At 35.5% G+C, this 18,469-nt stretch overlaps 1 protein-coding gene across 2 annotated transcripts in view; it reads left to right on the forward strand.

The window, feature by feature from the left end:
* The window catches only part of ACTR3 (actin related protein 3), a 32,581-nt gene extending 14,501 nt beyond the window's left edge, over positions 1–18,080 (forward strand). Inside the window, exons 2-13 of one of the 2 annotated variants that reach the window (XM_075710083.1) lie at positions 2,010–2,065; positions 6,455–6,579; positions 7,149–7,259; positions 8,167–8,262; positions 8,817–8,924; positions 11,221–11,364; positions 12,111–12,284; positions 13,081–13,173; positions 13,640–13,765; positions 15,713–15,796; positions 16,198–16,324; positions 17,482–18,080. In XM_075710083.1, the coding sequence (XP_075566198.1) occupies positions 2,010–2,065; positions 6,455–6,579; positions 7,149–7,259; positions 8,167–8,262; positions 8,817–8,924; positions 11,221–11,364; positions 12,111–12,284; positions 13,081–13,173; positions 13,640–13,765; positions 15,713–15,796; positions 16,198–16,293 (1,213 nt within the window). In that variant the 3' untranslated portion in view covers positions 16,294–16,324; positions 17,482–18,080. Of the gene's footprint in view, positions 1–2,009; positions 2,066–6,454; positions 6,580–7,148; positions 7,260–8,166; positions 8,263–8,816; positions 8,925–11,220; positions 11,365–12,110; positions 12,285–13,080; positions 13,174–13,639; positions 13,766–15,712; positions 15,797–16,197; positions 16,973–17,481 lie in introns of those variants that run through there. The other variant, XM_075710082.1, reaches the window with a different exon arrangement.
* The last annotated feature ends 389 nt before the right edge of the window (positions 18,081–18,469 follow it).

The following is an 18,469-nucleotide window of genomic DNA, read 5'->3' on the forward strand; positions in this document are numbered from 1 at the left end:
CCGGGCAGTCTCCCACACCGCAAGCAGCTTGTTACCTGCAACAGTTTAGCTTTTGTTTTCTTTCAAATACTGAATTTAATAATCAAATGGTTTTAACTTTTTTGCTTGTTAAAGCACTTCTGATCTACTTTTAGGTTTATGTAGCCTTCAGGCTCCAAAATATCTCTGTAGATGTAGCTTTAAAATATACATGCCACAGTTCCTGCATTACAGGGGAAGGTAGGAGGAGTGAGTATTTGCTGTTTTTCTGATTAATTTTCTTGTGGAACTAAAAGCCTCTTAAAACATTAGAGATACAGTGAACAGTTTTATTCTGCATGACTGGTTATAGAAGCATCAGATTGGAATTTTTGACATTTCTTTTAGGAACCAAGATATTTAAGAAGAAAACTTAAAAAGATGTGCTTGCTTATAACTTCAGTCTGTAAAATCTGAGTTGCATGTCCTGAGTTCAGGCACGTACAGTGCATAATGCTGATCTCTTCAGGAGGTGTAAATTTCTTTCAGGTGTTTAGCTTCTTTCTTCTTTTCCAGTATGTTTCTTACTTTGCCAGTAAAGTTTTATTTTTCAGTAAATATTATTGTAGATCAATATGAAGTCAAGTTTTTTTGCATGGTTACTCCCAGCTGTTAGTGTGTTGGAGATAAGTATTTTTAAAGCTGTAAAACCCATCTTGTCTTGCAAAACATTTTAGGTATTAGATGAGGTCCTGTGCTAACCACTTTGTTATTTAGAGAGAAAGATACCTTCCTTTTGAGGGAGCTGTTTCTCCTGGCCCACCGCTAATGTGGGCAATTAATGTTCTCAGTAGAAATTGTGTAGGCGTTTGTGGACACGTGAGCAAATTGCGAACCGCTGCATCAGTAGCATCACAGCAAAACCTACTGCAGCAGCACTCCTCTTCTAGCCTGTAAAAGCCAACCTCTTGCTGTATTTGTTGCCAGGCGTTTTGCTGTGTTATTGACATAAATGTATGGATTGTTAAAGTTAGTACTGCCTTACACCGCCTAAGATCTTCCAGGTTTATATCCAAGTGCTGAAAAGTGGCGAGGTGCTACTACAGTGTTTCATGCTTTTGCTGAGGGTGCTAATTTAGTTGATACAGCTGTCTGACTGTATAAAGAAAATGAGAACTTTGTCATGTCTGTGTGTGTTAAAAGCTTGTGTGTAGGCTGTAACTCTTGAATGTAGCGTGCGTTTTGGTCTGCATGTTTTAGAATTTGCCTATGCTGCTGTTAACTCTTGTAACAACAGTTCTAGCAGCTGGATAGTTTTGGTACTGGGAGTTTTGTAGTTATTTTTCATGAATAAACTGGTAACTTTAGTTTTCTTACATGGTGACAATGAGCGATATATATATCCACAGCACATTCTGGAAATTGGGTAGGTGAAGGTGTGTAGTTCTTTTCCTCTTGTTTTCCTTAGTTTTGAAAATGTGTTTAATAAGACTGTTTTCCATTTGTTAAATGGAATTTCTTTTGCTACCACTGTCAATATCAGCTGTCAGTACTTGCCACCTATGATGGTACATCTTGGGAAATGCTTGTGAAGTAACAGTGCCCAGCCCTGCCACATGCCCAGCCAGCAGTCCGTGGGCAAGGGAATTTTTTCCCCTATAGTTAGCAGTTAGAAAAACACTTCTATTGCTAACACTTATTATATGAAAATATTTCTATAGAAATTCTAACTGCTGAGCAGGGAAGAACTACTCTGACTCTAAATTATACTCTTAAGCATTGATAAATTGAACTGCATGCTTTGTGTTCTGTAGTAAAATTTTACTAGAGTAGAAGTTAGCAATGATGCTTGATTTGTGGTAGGGAGCATTGTTTTACATTTTAAAAAAAGAGAAGTGTTTTGTTATGTGGGTTTGGTTTTTTTTTTTTTTAAAAGGAAGTTCAGTGGGTCTTTTTGATATCAGAAGAGAGGTATGATCATTAAAAAAATGGAGATATCTTTGGTATTTGTGGTATTACATATTGTAACCCAACCTTCTTTGCCTCAATAGGTATACAAAGCTTGGATATGCCGGTAATACTGAACCCCAGTTCATTATTCCTTCGTGTAAGTATTTGTTACTGGTGTATGAATACTGAAATTACACTTAGAGTTTCTATAAAATGCTATGTGTTTTGGTTTTTTTTTTAAAAGAAGGCAACAAAAACCAAACAAAAAACAACCCCCCACACAAACAACAAAACAAAACAAAAAAAACCACCACTGCCCCCCACCCAAACAAACAAAAACCACAAACAAACCCAGTTAAAAACGTGTGACTTGAAAAGACCTCTGAGTGATGACACAGTGATAGCATGGCTGTGTTCTGTTTTGCTATGGATGCTCACTTTAGAAAGATACATTCATTAAAATGGTATACTAATATTTGAAGTTAGTATCTTGGAAACACAGTAGTGTGGCTATATTTACTTTTGAGAAGGTTTTTCCCTTATTAGGGACTTCTCAGGTTAAAGTTTAGTTGATTGTAACTAGAAAAAAAATTTAAATTGGATGTTTTATATTGTCAGGGTTTAAAATGTTATACTTCCCAGGTATTTTTACAGCTATATTACTTAATTTGTTGTTTTGTAAATAAACAAAAAAAAATCTAATTTATTCTTTTTACATGTAAAATTGATTATTTGCTCCCTGTCTTCTTAACTGTTTCTCCCACTTGAAGTGATAGGGCTCTACTCTAGAGAATGGAACTCTCGGCTTCCTTTACAAACGCTTCACCTTTTGACCTCCTACACTACTTGGCATTTTCTCATTGTTCATCTGTGCCAAAGTAATCACACATTACATCCTGGTAAAAAGGAATAATTAGTACACCCAGTTTTCCTTGAAATGCAACAGGAAAAGAGCTAGAACTAATAGTACTTAAGCATAGTTGCTATAAAATAGAACTTGATAGTTCGGGCTCTATGTTAATTTTCCTAGAAAACATGCTTCAAAAAACAATTTGCATGGAAACCTAAGGTTAATTCACTTAATGCATTCTCCTATTTTCATACAAGTGAGAGAACCCTTTCAATCTCTTCTATGTGTAGTTCTTCATTAATTTGGTTTTCCAATTGAATTTCATTTGGTTTGTCTCAGTGGCATATAAAATATACTCTACAGTTTTGTTATTCACACAAAAACTAATTTTAACATTAGATTTAACTTTAGATTAACATTAGATTTTTAAAAAAAGTTAACGAACAATTGAAGAAAACCCCTTACAGTGCTCTTTGCCCACTTTTTAATTAAAAGACTGCTATGAAGTTCAATGTGGGGTTTTTTTAATTTAATTTCAGGTAAATAGAGTTTACATACTTCTTCTACATCTTCAGATTTGGTGTATTTAGTCTTAAAATCACTTTCGTGTTCCAAAAAAGGAGAAGAGATATCATGACACTTTAAACAAATTCTGGGAGTGAAATGGCCTGTCAGATCATTAAGCAGAGAAATGTATACAACAGGGATTTTATTACAGTAGAAGAAAAGGAGGGGAAATGAGACTTTTTTTGTCAGCTTTTTGACATAGTGTGGTGTATTTAAAAAAAAAAAGGCACTCTAGTCTAGATGCTTCTACAGCAGAAATGGTCCTTGACTGCAATTCTTTTAATGGAAAAGGCATTTTTTTCATTTGTACTGTAATCCAAGTTAGATAATTATGCTAACTGCACAAGTCTGCATTAATGCTCTGCCTGAAATAAAATAAATTAGCACTGGTGTAATCCACACTAGAGAAATTAAAATAGAGTATAGCAGTACCTTGTTTCAAAGTAAAATGTGACAAAAAACTGGATCTTTTCAAAGTACTTTGGTGTCTTTAATTTCCTTAATATTATCAACAGAGGAAAAATGGCTTTGTTTCTCCTTTGACTTCCAGCAAGCGTGGTTGCATGCTATCAGTTTGATTCTCTAAAAACTTTGCTGTTAAACAGGTTCGAGCAGCATTCCTTCTGCCTTGTTCACTTGCTGCTTATCTTATTCATTCCTGCTCTTAACAAATTTTTATCTCCCACTCCTCTCTTCTGTTGTGTTCTTGATTTAATTCCGAATATGCTTCTATAGAGATGACAAATACTTGCTTGAAAAGTGAAGTAAATGAGAATATACTGGGGCAATTTTTTGAAGAGGCTTGGGTTCACTGCTTTCTTCCCTGGCTGCTTTTTAGATCTTAGCAGATCATTAATTTTGCTTGATTTTTTTATTCCCTTAATCTTTTTTCCTGCTGTATGTTAAAATAGGAGTCAACTTCTTGCTATTACCCAGTAGTTCTAATGATTTGCCATCTATTTCAGTTTATCTATGATAGTTTACATTTTAGATGGTCTTTTCTTTACCTTTAAAAGAAAAAAAAAAATGGATTGAGTAGTGGTTAAGCAAAAAAAAAAAAAAAAAAAATTTGATTTGATGCAAGTATGTCCTCCTCTTCTTTTTCCTGAAAGCTCTTAATTCTTGTGCCAAGCAAACCAAAGGCAAATGCTCTGAGATACTGCTGGAGTGCTGCCCATCTTCAGACACCACGGTAGCCTAGCTCTGGTTTCAGCAAGATTTATTTTCTTGTTTGTATTTTCAGGATATGATTCTTGATTCAGGTTATTTCGGTGTCATTTCTGATTGTCAAAACCAGGACTGAACAGGCTAGCCTCAATGTCAGCAAAATATTGAGAGCTCCCATCTTGTTTCAGGCTTGTAACGGGGTGAAACCACTTTTGACTTCAGAGTTTCTATAATCTTGTGGCAAGCAATGGTATCTTACTTGAAGCTTCTTGGAGATAACACACATCTGGACAGAAAAATTTCTCAAAATGTGTGAGCTCTGTAGTGATGACTTGAAAAATATTTGGCAAGGTTCTTTTTCACTTGCAGCAAACACTGGTCTTGCAACATCTCCTTCCCCACAATTAGCTTCTACTTCCTATCTACCCCTGCCATGCTTTTCAGCTTCCTCCAGCCTTTTGCTTCCTCTCTGCTCTCCTGTAAGCTGCTCCAGAAGTTACGGTATGATTCAGTTTTTTTCCTGAAGAGCTCAAAATAATGTCTTCTGTTTTATCCTGTTCACTCTTTCACAACATTTAACTTTGGCTGTGCAGCTCTGCTTTTGTTGCCCTTTATGGGAGGAGAAGGGAGAAGGATGGGGAGCATCAGTGAACTAATGGTGCTTTACTCTGGCATGCTATTGATTTCCAAATCCTGTAGCTTTGCTGCCCTGTGTCCCTTGGGATTGAGCCTGCAGCGGCTGTTTTCATAACTTCTTTTTTTTAATCTTAGTTGTGAGCAAACAGAACTTCTTACTGAAGGTGAGAATTAGCAAAATAATTCTGCCTTTGAAAGAGCTGTTGGATCGCAACCTTTGCGTATTTGAGGCTGGTATTAATGTTTCTTATATCTATGAACTTCCTCACTTGTGTAAAGGGTTGTGTTTAAAGGCAATTAGTAAGACTTGAAGAAACACAGCAGGTATAGCTAGCACTGCAACCCTGCTAGCCTGGGGGCTGATGCAAAAGATGAGGAAAGGGAGCATCTGTGTTGCTGTGATATCTAATCACTGATCCATCTTTCCAGGATCCTGTGTTTAGCCTTAGCCAGTATTTTTCTGATAAATTTTTTTTTTCCTTATTTACGATGAGCAATTATCCTGGGAGGAATAAATTGCCAAGATACAAGCTCTTAACTTTTGCCAGTTATGCATGGAAGTGAAGGAGAGATTTATAGTCTGTGTTAATGAAGTTCTCCATCCTGTTCTTAACAATAAGATAGGAGTAGGATTTAAAGAAAGAAATTAAACATAGACTTTGTGAAAATCTCTTTTAAAGCATCTAAAGGTGCATCAATGTGGCTATACAAATTTCTGTCCTTTTAAAAATACTCCTTTTATTTCTGTCCAATTTTCTTTTTCTGGCTTATGTTTTCTCCTACTTCTTCCATCCTGCTGCCTTTTGTACATGTTTTTTTGCTTATTTAGTTGCTCTTGAGTCCCTTTTGTGTGCCATATCTCGTTTTCATATGTCCAGAAATCAAATCGGTGCATGTTAAGTAAAACGTCTATTTAAATAATGGCAACATGTTTTCTCTCTTGCTCTTTATCCAACCTTTACGACTACATTCCTTTTATTATTATTAGAGGAGTGTGCAGAAAATTAGCACACTTGTTGAATAAAATGAGATCTGTATGGATACCCTTAGTGCTTCTTTTTATATTTTACCTCTCTGATTGCATGTTGAGTGTCTAACAATTAAATCTGTATTTAGATCTGTATCGTGTTACTTTATAAATCCTAATTATGTTTACCTATGATTAGAATTCAAATTATCTGTGTTTTTATTTAGCTTTTCTGTGCTTATACCTGGAACAAAGGATGAATACAATTACAGTATGTTTCTATTCTTGAATATTGGGATTTTGGGTTTTTTTAGTGCAGGATATATGATCTACAATATTGTTTGTGTTCTCTGTTAAAGGTATTGCAATCAAAGAATCCGCAAAAGTGGTTGATCAAGCACAAAGGAGGGTTTTGAAAGGTGTTGATGATTTAGACTTCTTTATCGGGGATGAAGCAATAGAAAAACCAACTTATGCAACCAAGGTATTAAGAGAAATGTTTAAAATAATTTTCTGACTCTTTAGAAAACATCAGCTGTATAGTAAACAGTTTCTTATGAATGCTTTTTGGTTAATCTTACTTTCTTGTTAAATCTGTTTTAATGGAAAATAACGTTTGGTATTAGTTTTGTTCACCTTCAGGAGCCTGTGGGAATTTGCAAAAATGTACGTGAATATATTTCTTTTGAAGTGAAGGGAGGCTGGGAGAGCATTAAGCAGAAATACGACATTCTTTCATGTTCCTTGACATCTTTAATCAGCAACATCAGAGTCAGGATGCTGGGCTAGGGGGAACCTTTGGTTTGTCCTAGTGTCACCATTCTGTTGTGCTGAGAGAAGTGCAATCTATTGTCTCTACTATTCAAGGTTGGAATCTGAATTTCAAATAGGTGTCAGTTCGGGGTAGGGAAAACCTAGTGCAAGGTTTCTTAGGTAGATCGTACGCTTTTACTGTAGTTGTTCAACTGTAGTTGAAAACACTGATTTCACCCACCTGCCCCCTTTCTTTTGTTTCCAATTATATTTTGATATTTTGATATTTTTCTGCAACAGTGGCCCATCCGCCATGGTATAGTGGAAGACTGGGACTTGATGGAGAGGTTTATGGAGCAAGTAATCTTTAAGTATCTAAGGGCAGAACCCGAAGACCATTATTTTCTTTTGGTAGGTAAAATTATGTCCTACTTACAAAACTGCATATTACTAGTAAGAACATTTGTGATGACAAATGCACAAAAGAGAAGAGGATAGAAAAAAGTTTGCAGTTCAGATACTCTGACATCTTTAGAAAATAAAAGAACCTGGATGGGATAAGCCACGTCAGGAAAGTTTCAAGTAATTTGTATTTACTTCAGTCTTCAAGATAACCATATTCATATTTAAGAATTATACAGATTTTTTTCCTCAAATATTCCGTAGCACTTTCCAAAATGCTCTTTCTGAGGGGAGACTTAATATTAAGTGCTTTTGGTATTTTAATGAAAATTGCAGCATACTATTATAGCCTGTTGTATGTTGTTGCTAGCTTCTCTCAGTTGAGTATGTTTCTACAGCTGATCATATCAACTTGTTTCATAGTGATTGCCTTCTGAAGAAAACCAGCTTTTTTCTTTAATGAATCACTGAGGAATTTTTAAAATAATTGTCACTCTTTAAATGTGCTAAACTGCATCCTTTGACATTTTTAGGTTGATAGTCCTTGATTCTTTCAGTGAAATCAAAATTTGTAATGAGCTAACCAACCCACAAAGGGGGCCATCAATGTAAATTCTTAAGCAGTTATTACTATAACATTTTCATTGTACTACTGTTTTTGTTTTCACTCTAATCATCACGTTTTTGCAATGCAGTTTGCATAAATTCTGTTATTGTCAGGGGAGTTTCTAGACTTTCTTAATAGCACTATTTGCTTAAAAGCACCCTTTGAGCGTTACTATTTTTACATGTTATTGTTGTTGAATGACTCATGTTTCAAAATTTAGGATTTGGTGATTTGTTTAAACCCCACCCCCCACCCCAAAGTCAAGTGTTTGATTTGAATGTAAGTCAAACTTTCTTTTTTGTGTCTCAGACTGAGCCTCCATTAAATACTCCAGAAAATAGAGAATATACTGCTGAAATCATGTTCGAGTCTTTCAATGTTCCAGGGCTATATATTGCTGTTCAGGTAAGGGCAAGGCTATTGAAAGCTAGAGCTGCAGTATTTCTCCTTGAGCTAAAACTAATTTCGCTATGAAAATGGTATGAGTGGTGTTTGGAATACTTTTATGTACTTTTGGGTTAGCAGTTTCATCACTAGGTGTTTGATATGCATTGATTCTGTGGTCTGTTAGCTAGGTACTGTTCCTCTGTTACCTGTATAGAGGAAGGCCTCTAAGGAGTAAAGTATAGTATCTGTTGCATCATAAATAAATAAAAACAACACACCACATCATAATAATGGTATTAGGCCAAGAATTGAATCCCTCTCAACATGAAGTAGCAAAAAAGATGTTTGTTTGAACATGGTTAAAAAAGCATTAGCAGTCAAAAACTACATTTATGCAGTTTATTTTTCATAAGCTGTTGTGTACACATACATAATGTTACTAAATCAGTTTCCATGCTGTAAATTACTATGAGAGTGTCAGTCTAGGTATTGGTGGGAGGTGGGGTGGAAGGTGGGATCTGCAATGCAGTGCTTTTATGAAGATTTGTTTTTTGTGTGTGTCCTTTTACAAGGCTGTCCTTGCCTTAGCTGCGTCTTGGACGTCGAGACAAGTAGGAGAACGAACACTGACTGGCACAGTTATAGACAGCGGTGATGGTGTCACTCATGTTATTCCTGTTGTAAGTATACATGAAAACTATAGAAACAGTTTAACCAGAGAACAGTTTGTCCTGTAACTTCTCTGACGTTTACACTTACACAGACAGAAGTATAGCTAGGAGTATACATACATAGGAGTAGACATTCAAAAATGTCAGATAACTTCCAGGGTTGTGGTGTGGGTTTTTTGTTTATTTTGTAGTGCAGAGACTCTCGAAGAACTTCTTTGCACCCTGAGTTTGTCAGGGCATATAGTCTGCCAGTGACTCATCTTAAAAGGTAATTTGCCAAGGCCATGCTAAATGATCAATGAAATTATATTGCTTTATCATATTTCCAGTTTGTTTTGCTGGTAAGAGTGAATATGCTCTTTACAATAGTCAGTCCAAAAGTTTGGAAACTTTTTTGTTTAATTCAGTCAATTCATATGTAAAATAGAAATAATACAAAATATTTTAAGGCAGATGTAGTATTGTTTACAACATTTCTCCATCTGTTGACCAATGTTTAGTAGTATGCTATCATGCATCAGTGATACAAGCAAAAAGAAAAAAGTTCCTACCTGACTTAAAAAAAAAAAAACACACAAAAAACCCCAACAAACCCAAAGCCCAGACCCTAAGGTTAACTAGTGTTGAATATCTGTTCCAATATATCAAGTTGCTAAAAGCAAAAATTAGTGTGATCGTATGATGTTTTATTAAATAATTAACATTTACAGCTGCAGTTTTGTAACCGTCAAATTGCTGGTTTTGCTGTAGGTATGTATTTCCTTTTACAAAGCTACATGTTTGAAATTTTATAATTGGAACATTTAATAGCGTTCTTTATTTCAAGTGGCTGGTAATACATCTCTTTGCCCATCTTTCCTTGTGAAGTTAAATATGCTTCTAGGCACTAGATGCATTTGCCTTTTCAAAGTGAAGTTAGATTGCAATATTTAAGATTAAAATCTGTACAAAGTTTTATCATGCCACAGTAACCTCAATATTTAAAAAATTATTTGTTAGACCAAACAGTAGCATTGGTGGTGATCAAACATATGCTGTGATGTAGCGATTCGTTATTAATCTTGGTGGAATATAGTGACTAAATCTTTGTTCAGAGTGTTCATCCAAGATGGCATGTTTTTAATAAGACATAGGAAACAACTGACACTTCAAACCATTTATAGGTAAACTTTTTAAATTGTACTTAGTTCAAATTGCTGTTTAAAACAGCTGAACTTCTCCTGATTTATGGGGGTTTTTTAATCAAAATAAGAGTAGGTATTCTATATCACTTGAAGCATTAAGCTCCTTTGTAGAATCACAGAATCGTTTAGGTTGGAAAAGACCCTTAAGATCATCCAGTCCAACCATTAACCTAACAATACCAAGTCCACCACTAAACCAGTTAAACCAAGTAATTGTAGAGTGACATTCGCTTGATTTCTGGAATTTTTTAACTTGTTGAACAAATTGACAGCAATAGTATACCACTTTCTGGAATAAAATAGATAAAGAGGAATTAACAAAGGCATACCTCCGTGGTGAAGCTAACAATAGTGGTACTTTTTAATGACTTTATTATTTTCTATGTTAGAACATTTTATATGAATGAAAGGCATGTATATAGGAAATTTTAAGCATTTAATATTAGTGTGATACCTGGATTCATCTGCTTGGATATAACAGGTCTGGTGAGGTTGAAAGCCAGTCTTGAACACTTTTGGTTTCTGTGTTTAGACCAGATATTTGTAATGCCCTGATATTGGCCCCCGGGATGAGTGTGACTTACAAGGGTAGACTGATGGATGAGCATGGGCCAGTCTGATGTTCTAAGCCATCTCAATTAATGTGCTGAAATGATGCATTTTCTCACTGCTTTCAGAAAATTAGTTTTGGTTCATGTGGATTGTCATGTCTTACATCAGTGGCTGTGACTGTAGAGTCACATCATTTATTCTAAAATAATGTTTCATGTTACAAGGTTCCTTGACCTTTTTGGTAAGAGTAACCTCATTTTGAAGAGAAAATAAAGGCCAAGGAATAGTGAGTATAGCTATTTGTCTGCCTTATGTACTAGTGACCTTTCTGTTCTTCCTAACCTTGTAAGAGTTATGAACCAATGCAAAACAAAATATTTTAACAAGTAAAATAAGGCTACTGAAGAACTGGATTTCTGGTAATTAAATGAACCAGTCTTAAAGGGCTTCAATCTCAGAATCACAGGTAGTGAATAGGAGTTCAGACTCCGTTTCTTTCTCTCTCCCTCCTAAGCTTTGTTGAAAGGAGTTCTTGTCAATGTCTTTCTCTCAATTAATTTTCTTTACAGGCTGAAGGATACGTGATTGGCAGCTGTATCAAACACATTCCAATTGCTGGGCGAGATATAACATACTTCATTCAGCAGCTGTTGAGGGAGCGAGAAGTAGGAATTCCTCCTGAACAATCCTTGGAAACAGCTAAAGCAGTGAAGGTAATGTGAACATTGCAGACATTAAGGTTATTTTAGATCAGAGCTTGATATCTATTTTTAAAATACAATAATCTCTTAAAATCATTGTCCTTCCAAGTAATGGTGCTGTGTTTCTAAATAATATAAAAATCTCTAAGTAATTATAATAACATGAAATACCTTAAATTTAAGGTATGCTGTTGGGTTATATTCAGTTTGGCCTAGAATTTCATTCTTCACTTGTAGTCTCCCTTTTCTCCTCCTCTCCATTATTATTATTATTATTATCATTATTATTATTGAAATATTCAGTAGGAAATGTTCTTGGTGGGATGTGTAATATAAAGAGCCCTAATTACTCTTTTAGTCTTTCTGAATGTTGATATGTTCTTTTTTGTAGTACAAAGCTATTCTGAAAGACATTCAGCTTAAAGTACACTTAAACCTGTTTCTATGGCAATTCTTCAATATACTTTAGAACTCATTTCTCACCATTGTAGAAGTTTAGAGGAAAAATAGATGAAAAGTAATTTAGCTCAGCAAGATGTGCTGCTTTCAGTGCCACACAGAAATGATTTGTAGTAGCAGAGCCATTATCTAACTGTATACGGTAAATGTCAGTTCAGCTGTTTTTGAGACCTACTCTGTATCTGCCAATTTAAAACTCCTTATTCTTAAAGGTTTAAATTACTACATGTTTTTAAAGTTCGTACCATCTTCTCTTATACTTAAGAAGATACTTCTAACTCTACATATTCAATTTTCAGGAACGCTTTAGTTATGTTTGCCCTGACTTAGTAAAAGAATTTAACAAGTATGACACAGATGGTACCAAGTGGATTAAACAGTATACTGGAATTAATGCTATCTCAAAGAAAGAATTTACCATTGATGTTGGCTATGAGAGATTCCTGGGGCCAGAGATTTTCTTCCATCCTGAGGTAAGTTGATTTGAATTGTCTACACTTTTTGTTTTGGGTGCATTTTAGATGATAGCGTATAAATAGTATTTGCAAACTTTTAAAGAAGAGGTTATCCTGACTTGTATTTCTCCTTATTTGTAAATAGATACCAGCTATTATTGTAAGTCAATGTGGTTTTGATTTTTGATTGCTAGTAATCTTTATACAAATTCAGGCTGATAACTAAACAAAGCACTATATTTGAAACTTTTAAAGTAAATGGATTACTAAACCCATCTTTTCTTCTTGCAATTTTTAATAAAATTTCCAGGTCTCACCACATAGTACCCTGTTTTCCTACCTGTCTGTTGAAAAGTCAAGTTTCTAAATATTGTGTCTTCTTGCCTTCATGCCCTCAGTCTCTCTTCTAGTGTTGGAAAAAATTAAATGGGAATAAAGTTTGGGGTTTTTTTTCTGCTTTATTTTTTTCCCCCCAAATCCCTCTCTATATTCTTCCATTGCAGCTTTTTTCACGTTACGCTGTTTTGCTCTGGTGCTCAGCATCTGAGAAGGGCATGTGTTCTTTGACCTGTTATGGTTAACAAAAACTATCTAAGAGAATAGCTGGCAAAATAGATACTTCAGGTTTATTATTCTGTCAGACCGTTTATAAATGGCAGCAAAAATAGCTAACGTAACTATTTTCATTATTAGTTTTCATGACATCTCTAGTATAATAGGATGGCTCTTTCTCTTCCCTTTTTCTCTTTACCCCCTTTCCTTTGCAGTATGTGGTCCTACATGTTGACTCGTCTGTTTTTATTCTTGATTATAGTTTGCTAATCCTGACTTTACGCAACCAATCTCAGAAGTAGTAGATGAAGTTATTCAGAATTGTCCCATTGATGTGAGGCGTCCTCTGTATAAGGTCAGTAGCTATAATGAATTTTTTAATAGTTGTTTTAGAAGGATTGTGCTTTATATTGAAATACGTATTTGAAACTCTAGTTAGAAAAAAATAACCATTTTTCTAGAAACAAGTCCAATATGCAGAAGGCATTATGTTATTCACGTTTTTTTCAGAATGTGATGTTTCATTAATCAAGCTCTTATTTAAAAGAAAAATAAATAAAGGAAAAGTAAATCTGAGCGAAAGAAGTGAGATGTACTAAGATATAGATGGATTTTAAAGCACAGCCAGTTTTAATGTGACAACCTCTTTGTGAATTCATATTTTGTCATGCTTAAGTGTTAGGTAATTCAAAACAAAGTGGAAGCATACCTGTTAACTGTAATTTTAAAAACTGTATTTAGATATTCAGAATTTAAGAACTGGGTAAAGGTGGAGACTCGCATCTTCAGAAGCAGTTAATAATTTTTGTTATTCAAAACAGAATATTGTCCTCTCTGGAGGCTCAACCATGTTCAGGGACTTTGGTCGCCGTTTACAGCGAGACTTGAAAAGGACTGTTGATGCCAGACTGAAACTTAGTGAAGAACTTAGTGGTGGCAGACTGAAGGTTAGTTCTTGCAGCTAATGCATTTAACAAGTATCTTTCTCTCCCTTGGTACCTGGAAAATGCAAAAATAACATCTTGTAATGACATTCTTGTTTGTTGAAATGTCTTTGTTTTCACTTAAAGTTCTTATAGAAGCTTTTCAGAGATTTGTGTATTGTAGAGAATTGTAGACTGGTATTGGAAAATATTTATATAATCATTTCATTGTAGGAAGCTACAGTGCTATTTCCCCTGGTATGCACTTGTGCTGCCTGCCCATTTTATTAAACTGAATCAGTCTCACCTAATGAAAGGGTGGGACTTATGCCTGTTACGTAAAAGCAGCTGGTCACTCCCCAGCTTTTTTTTTTTTACTTAGTGCTTATTGATTAGTTACAAATCATCGTCCTCAGTCTTTTGAACTTAATAAGAGAGATGGAGCAACCAGTGTAGTCAGAGGATTGGAGCACTTGTCCTATGAAGAAAGGCTGAGGGAACTGGCTTGTTTAGAGAAGAGAAGGCTTTGGGGGTCCTGATAGCAGCTCCTCAGTATATGTGGGAAGATGACCGAGAAAATGGGACCAGGCCCTTGACGGTGCTGAGTGGTGGGCACATGAGAGACAGCAGATATAAATTGAAACAAAAGAGGTTCAGCTTGGATAAAAGGAAAAACTTTTTCTTTGTGGGGATAATAAGACATTGGAACAGGCTGCCCAGAGACATGCAGTCTCTGTCCTTGGAGGTTTTTGAGATCCAGCTGGATAAAACTCTGAATAACTTCCTCTGACCCTGTAGCTGACTTTGCTTTGAGCAGGATGCTAAACTAGAGATATTGAGGTCCCTTCCAACCTAAATGTTCCTATGATCCGATGAAATGACTGCATGTTTTCACTAACTGTGTGAACTTAATTTTATGTTCTTTCCACTTTTGACCCCGATCTAACTTTTGCATTTTTTCTGGAAAAATATCAGCAGAGATAAAAATTTTGTGTTTTTTCTTTTTAAGGCAAGATTGAAGTAATTTTCCTCATTTTTTTAGTAGTAATCTAGCTAGATGAGCTCAAGCAATCCTTAAAACCCCCAGTAGAGCTTCATAATATGCCATGTAGACAACTCTGAAATTTCAGTTATACAGTTCTCTGGTTCAAGTAACCTAGTTTATTCTTAGTTCTCCTTACTAGACTTCTACAACTTGGTAAGGAAGCAGGATGTGAATAAGGAGATCTGATGCGATTCTTCCTTCTTCAGAGTGCTAGGTATTGCAAGTAGTCACTGGCTTGAATTTTGCTGATCTATTACAAATGATTTTTTAGATACTGTTTCAAATTGTTCATATTTCAGCAGGTTGTACTGGAACTAGCAAATTACTTCTTTCTGAAACTTTTGTACACTGCCATTTTTGATAAGCACAAGTAAGGAATGAAGGTTTGTGTGGATATGAATGGAAAGGGGGTAGCTGGAATGAGCGTTGTAGTTTTGAAAAGCTTGACTGTGACTGTATTGGTCCTAGATAAACTTTCAATCAATCTGCAACTGGTGCTTTGTTAAAATAATGACATGAAACTTAAATTAACTTTGACATGCTTTTTTGAAAGGGGTAAGTAGTATGGATCTGTTTTCACAACTGCATAAATAAACAGTCCCTCGAAATTCAGCAGAAAATAGAACGTGGATAATTGGAGAGGAACACTGTACTGGAGCTCTTGGGAGAAAATTGGTGTGAATGCAAGTATCTCTTAATGTCTGGTAAAGTAGGTAACTGGCGATTTATAAGGCAAGAGCTGTTTCTTAGTCTGGGTTGTACAAGATAAAATCTGCTGCTATCATTGTGGATGTATATACCCAGCATTTAAGAAATACTAATTTGTGAAAAGTAAGCTTGGAATATACACTCCTTTTAAAAAAAAGATCTAATTTGTACCAGCCAAAATGACTTCCAATGTATTCCTTTCTTTTTTCCTTTTATAGCCTAAGCCCATTGATGTACAAGTCATTACGCACCATATGCAAAGATACGCTGTTTGGTTTGGAGGATCAATGCTGGCTTCCACAGTAAGTTACATATAAAGCTGAGCATGTTTTAGTTACTCTGGGTATGCTTTTGGAGTTCTTATCCCTCCTTCGCTTTATAGTAAATGCAGTTGGGGATTTCTGATAGGCCTTGGGTAGCAAATATATCCTCTCTGCCCCATTTGAAGTTTTTGTCTTAGAGATTTGAAAGAGCAAATGAAAGCTCAATTACAGCTTTGTGTGAGTTGTTAAATAGTGCAGTTCAGTTTTGTGGCAAAATACATCGTTTGCATTGGTGTTTAGCCATGTGTGATGTAATATTAATTTAGGACTTCCAAGTTATCTGTATTTTTTCCCATTTGCTACACAAATGTTAATATTGTTCAGATAAGGTATATATGGTGGTATACAGTTGACTGATTTTTTCGTCCTTCCCTTTACAGCCTGAATTCTACCAAGTATGCCATACCAAAAAAGATTACGAAGAGATTGGTCCTAGCATCTGTCGTCACAACCCCGTGTTTGGAGTCATGTCTTAAAGCTGACCTTGGAGGGGTCAGGGATAGGGAGGTGGGAAGGAGGAGTCTTTCTGATTAGTTGTTTGTCTGATGGCTGGTATTAAGATAACAAACAATGACTTGACAATAAGAAAAGACCAAACACAATTAAGCAGGATTATTTTAATAAGTGTCTCAACATGCGGATGTAGTGGAAAGCCAAAATGATCACGTTTTTTCTTTAGATTGATTATTTGAACCTGTGCGTAACAAAACAAAAAAAAGGTGGATTTTAGTTCTTTCTGTGCCCTGATATTTTGTATATTAATGAATTATCCAAGATTTGATGGGATTTCATGGTGTGTAGATAGTCAGCTCTCTAATGCTTCCGTTGTACCCTTTCATGGGTGCAATGCAGGAGCTTGTTTATATTTCATACTTTTTTATACTTTGAGGAAAAATATGAATTAAAGAAACTGTAATATTTGAGGAAAAAAACATTTACCAGTGAGCAACTTGAAAATAAATTAAAAAAAAAAAGTCATGACTCATGCGACTAGTTCTTGCAGATCATGACCAGTCTAAATCCTGGGTTCCATACAATGCGAGTGCTTTTGGAACTAAGAAGCTAGTATCTTGGATTAACCGATGCCTGCTAGTGCTTTCTGATTACTTGGTGCATTTTCATACTCTCTTGCTTTAAAAAAAAAAAAAAAGTAAAGACAAGACTGTTGGACCAGTATTGCAGTTCTGTAGTGTCATTTCTAATTAAAACCAAATAATCAGGTTATCAGAATTGGTGTATTTAAAGCCTAACACCATTCCAATAAAGGCACAAAATTTTCTTTTTATGTTTGTGTCAGACTTGTTAATCTCATTACATGGGAAGTTGTGAGCATGGGTTCCTACATATCCGCTATGGTTTTTGAAGAGTAAGATTGATCTGTAAGGTAGAGGTCATTATGTGCATTGTGTAAACTGAAGTATGAGCGTTTTAGAACTGCAGTTTATATGTTCATCTAGATAGCACTTATCTATATAAACCTAACATCTCCTCCGTTGTTAGGTTTGTTCATCTACTTTGTTCTGTAACTTTTTCCTCCCCCGCTTTCTTTCAAGTGGTGGTATACAGGAGACAGCACTGCATTTTAAATTTCTGTGGTTTTTCTGCAAGAAAATACCATGTAGATAAAAATAAAGTGAAAACAGTCTCTTTCTCATTCTTTCTAGGAAGAGCGCTTCATATATTGAATGGAATTACTTACGATTTCTGTTAATATTTGATGAAAGAAAACTCCTCTTTAGATACTTCCGAACTTGCAGATGCAGTTAAGGTTGTTTACATAGAAGACCACAAGAGGGAGATCTCTTGGTTTCTTCTGAGTTGTAAAGATTCCTCAGATATTTTCAGAGAAGCTTATCAATTGCCAGAGCTTCTAGTTGCTTCAAAGCATGACAAATGAGACTCTAAACCAAGGATGAATATGGCAAAGTATTTTTACAGCAAGCATTATAAAACTTCACGTGCTGGAATCAAATAGAACCTTGGTGCAACCAAGAAAATGTTAAATGATTGTATTACAAAACTATTACTAACATCTCCCTGTCAATGATACAATTTTTGAGTTTTTTTTTCAAATAGTGACTTTTCGAGTCCTAACCGCTGACCGATTCATATGGTAAGAAAGACTGCTAGGCAAATGTGTGTAAAATAAAGAAGTTAATTTAAGCTGTGCTTTTCCAACAGTCCTCTGGTTCTGCAACTGGTTCTGTATCATGCTCTAGTGACTGGATTTCCTGATACGCTGTAATGGCCTGAAGATAAGGCAAGGTTGTGGGTGTGTTTTCCCCGCTAGAAAGTAGAGTCTTAAAAATTCACTTGACAAACTCGAAAATTCCTGATACATAGATACATAGTATAGTGAGGAAATGTAAAGGAGTGAACGCTGGTTCCTGTCTCACACAGCTATAGGTATATCTCTAGGATTATGTGCAGAGATGCACAGAATGTATAGGTATGGAGGTAGACACTTGGCTGAAGGACAGAGTTGGTGTATATTAGCCGAAAGTTGTACTGCAGCTAGTCATAGATGTAATTGCAGCTCTGGTTTGTGGATCTTTTGGAACTCTGATCAGACATGGTTTTCCCCCATTTCCTTTCACTGTCACATTCAGGCCTCTGCTGCTGGGGCGGTCAGTGGAAAGGCACCAGCAGAAT

Source organism: Pelecanus crispus, chromosome 5, assembly GCF_030463565.1.
Source record: "Pelecanus crispus isolate bPelCri1 chromosome 5, bPelCri1.pri, whole genome shotgun sequence".
In the NCBI taxonomy this organism is placed as follows: Eukaryota; Metazoa; Chordata; class Aves; order Pelecaniformes; family Pelecanidae; genus Pelecanus; species Pelecanus crispus.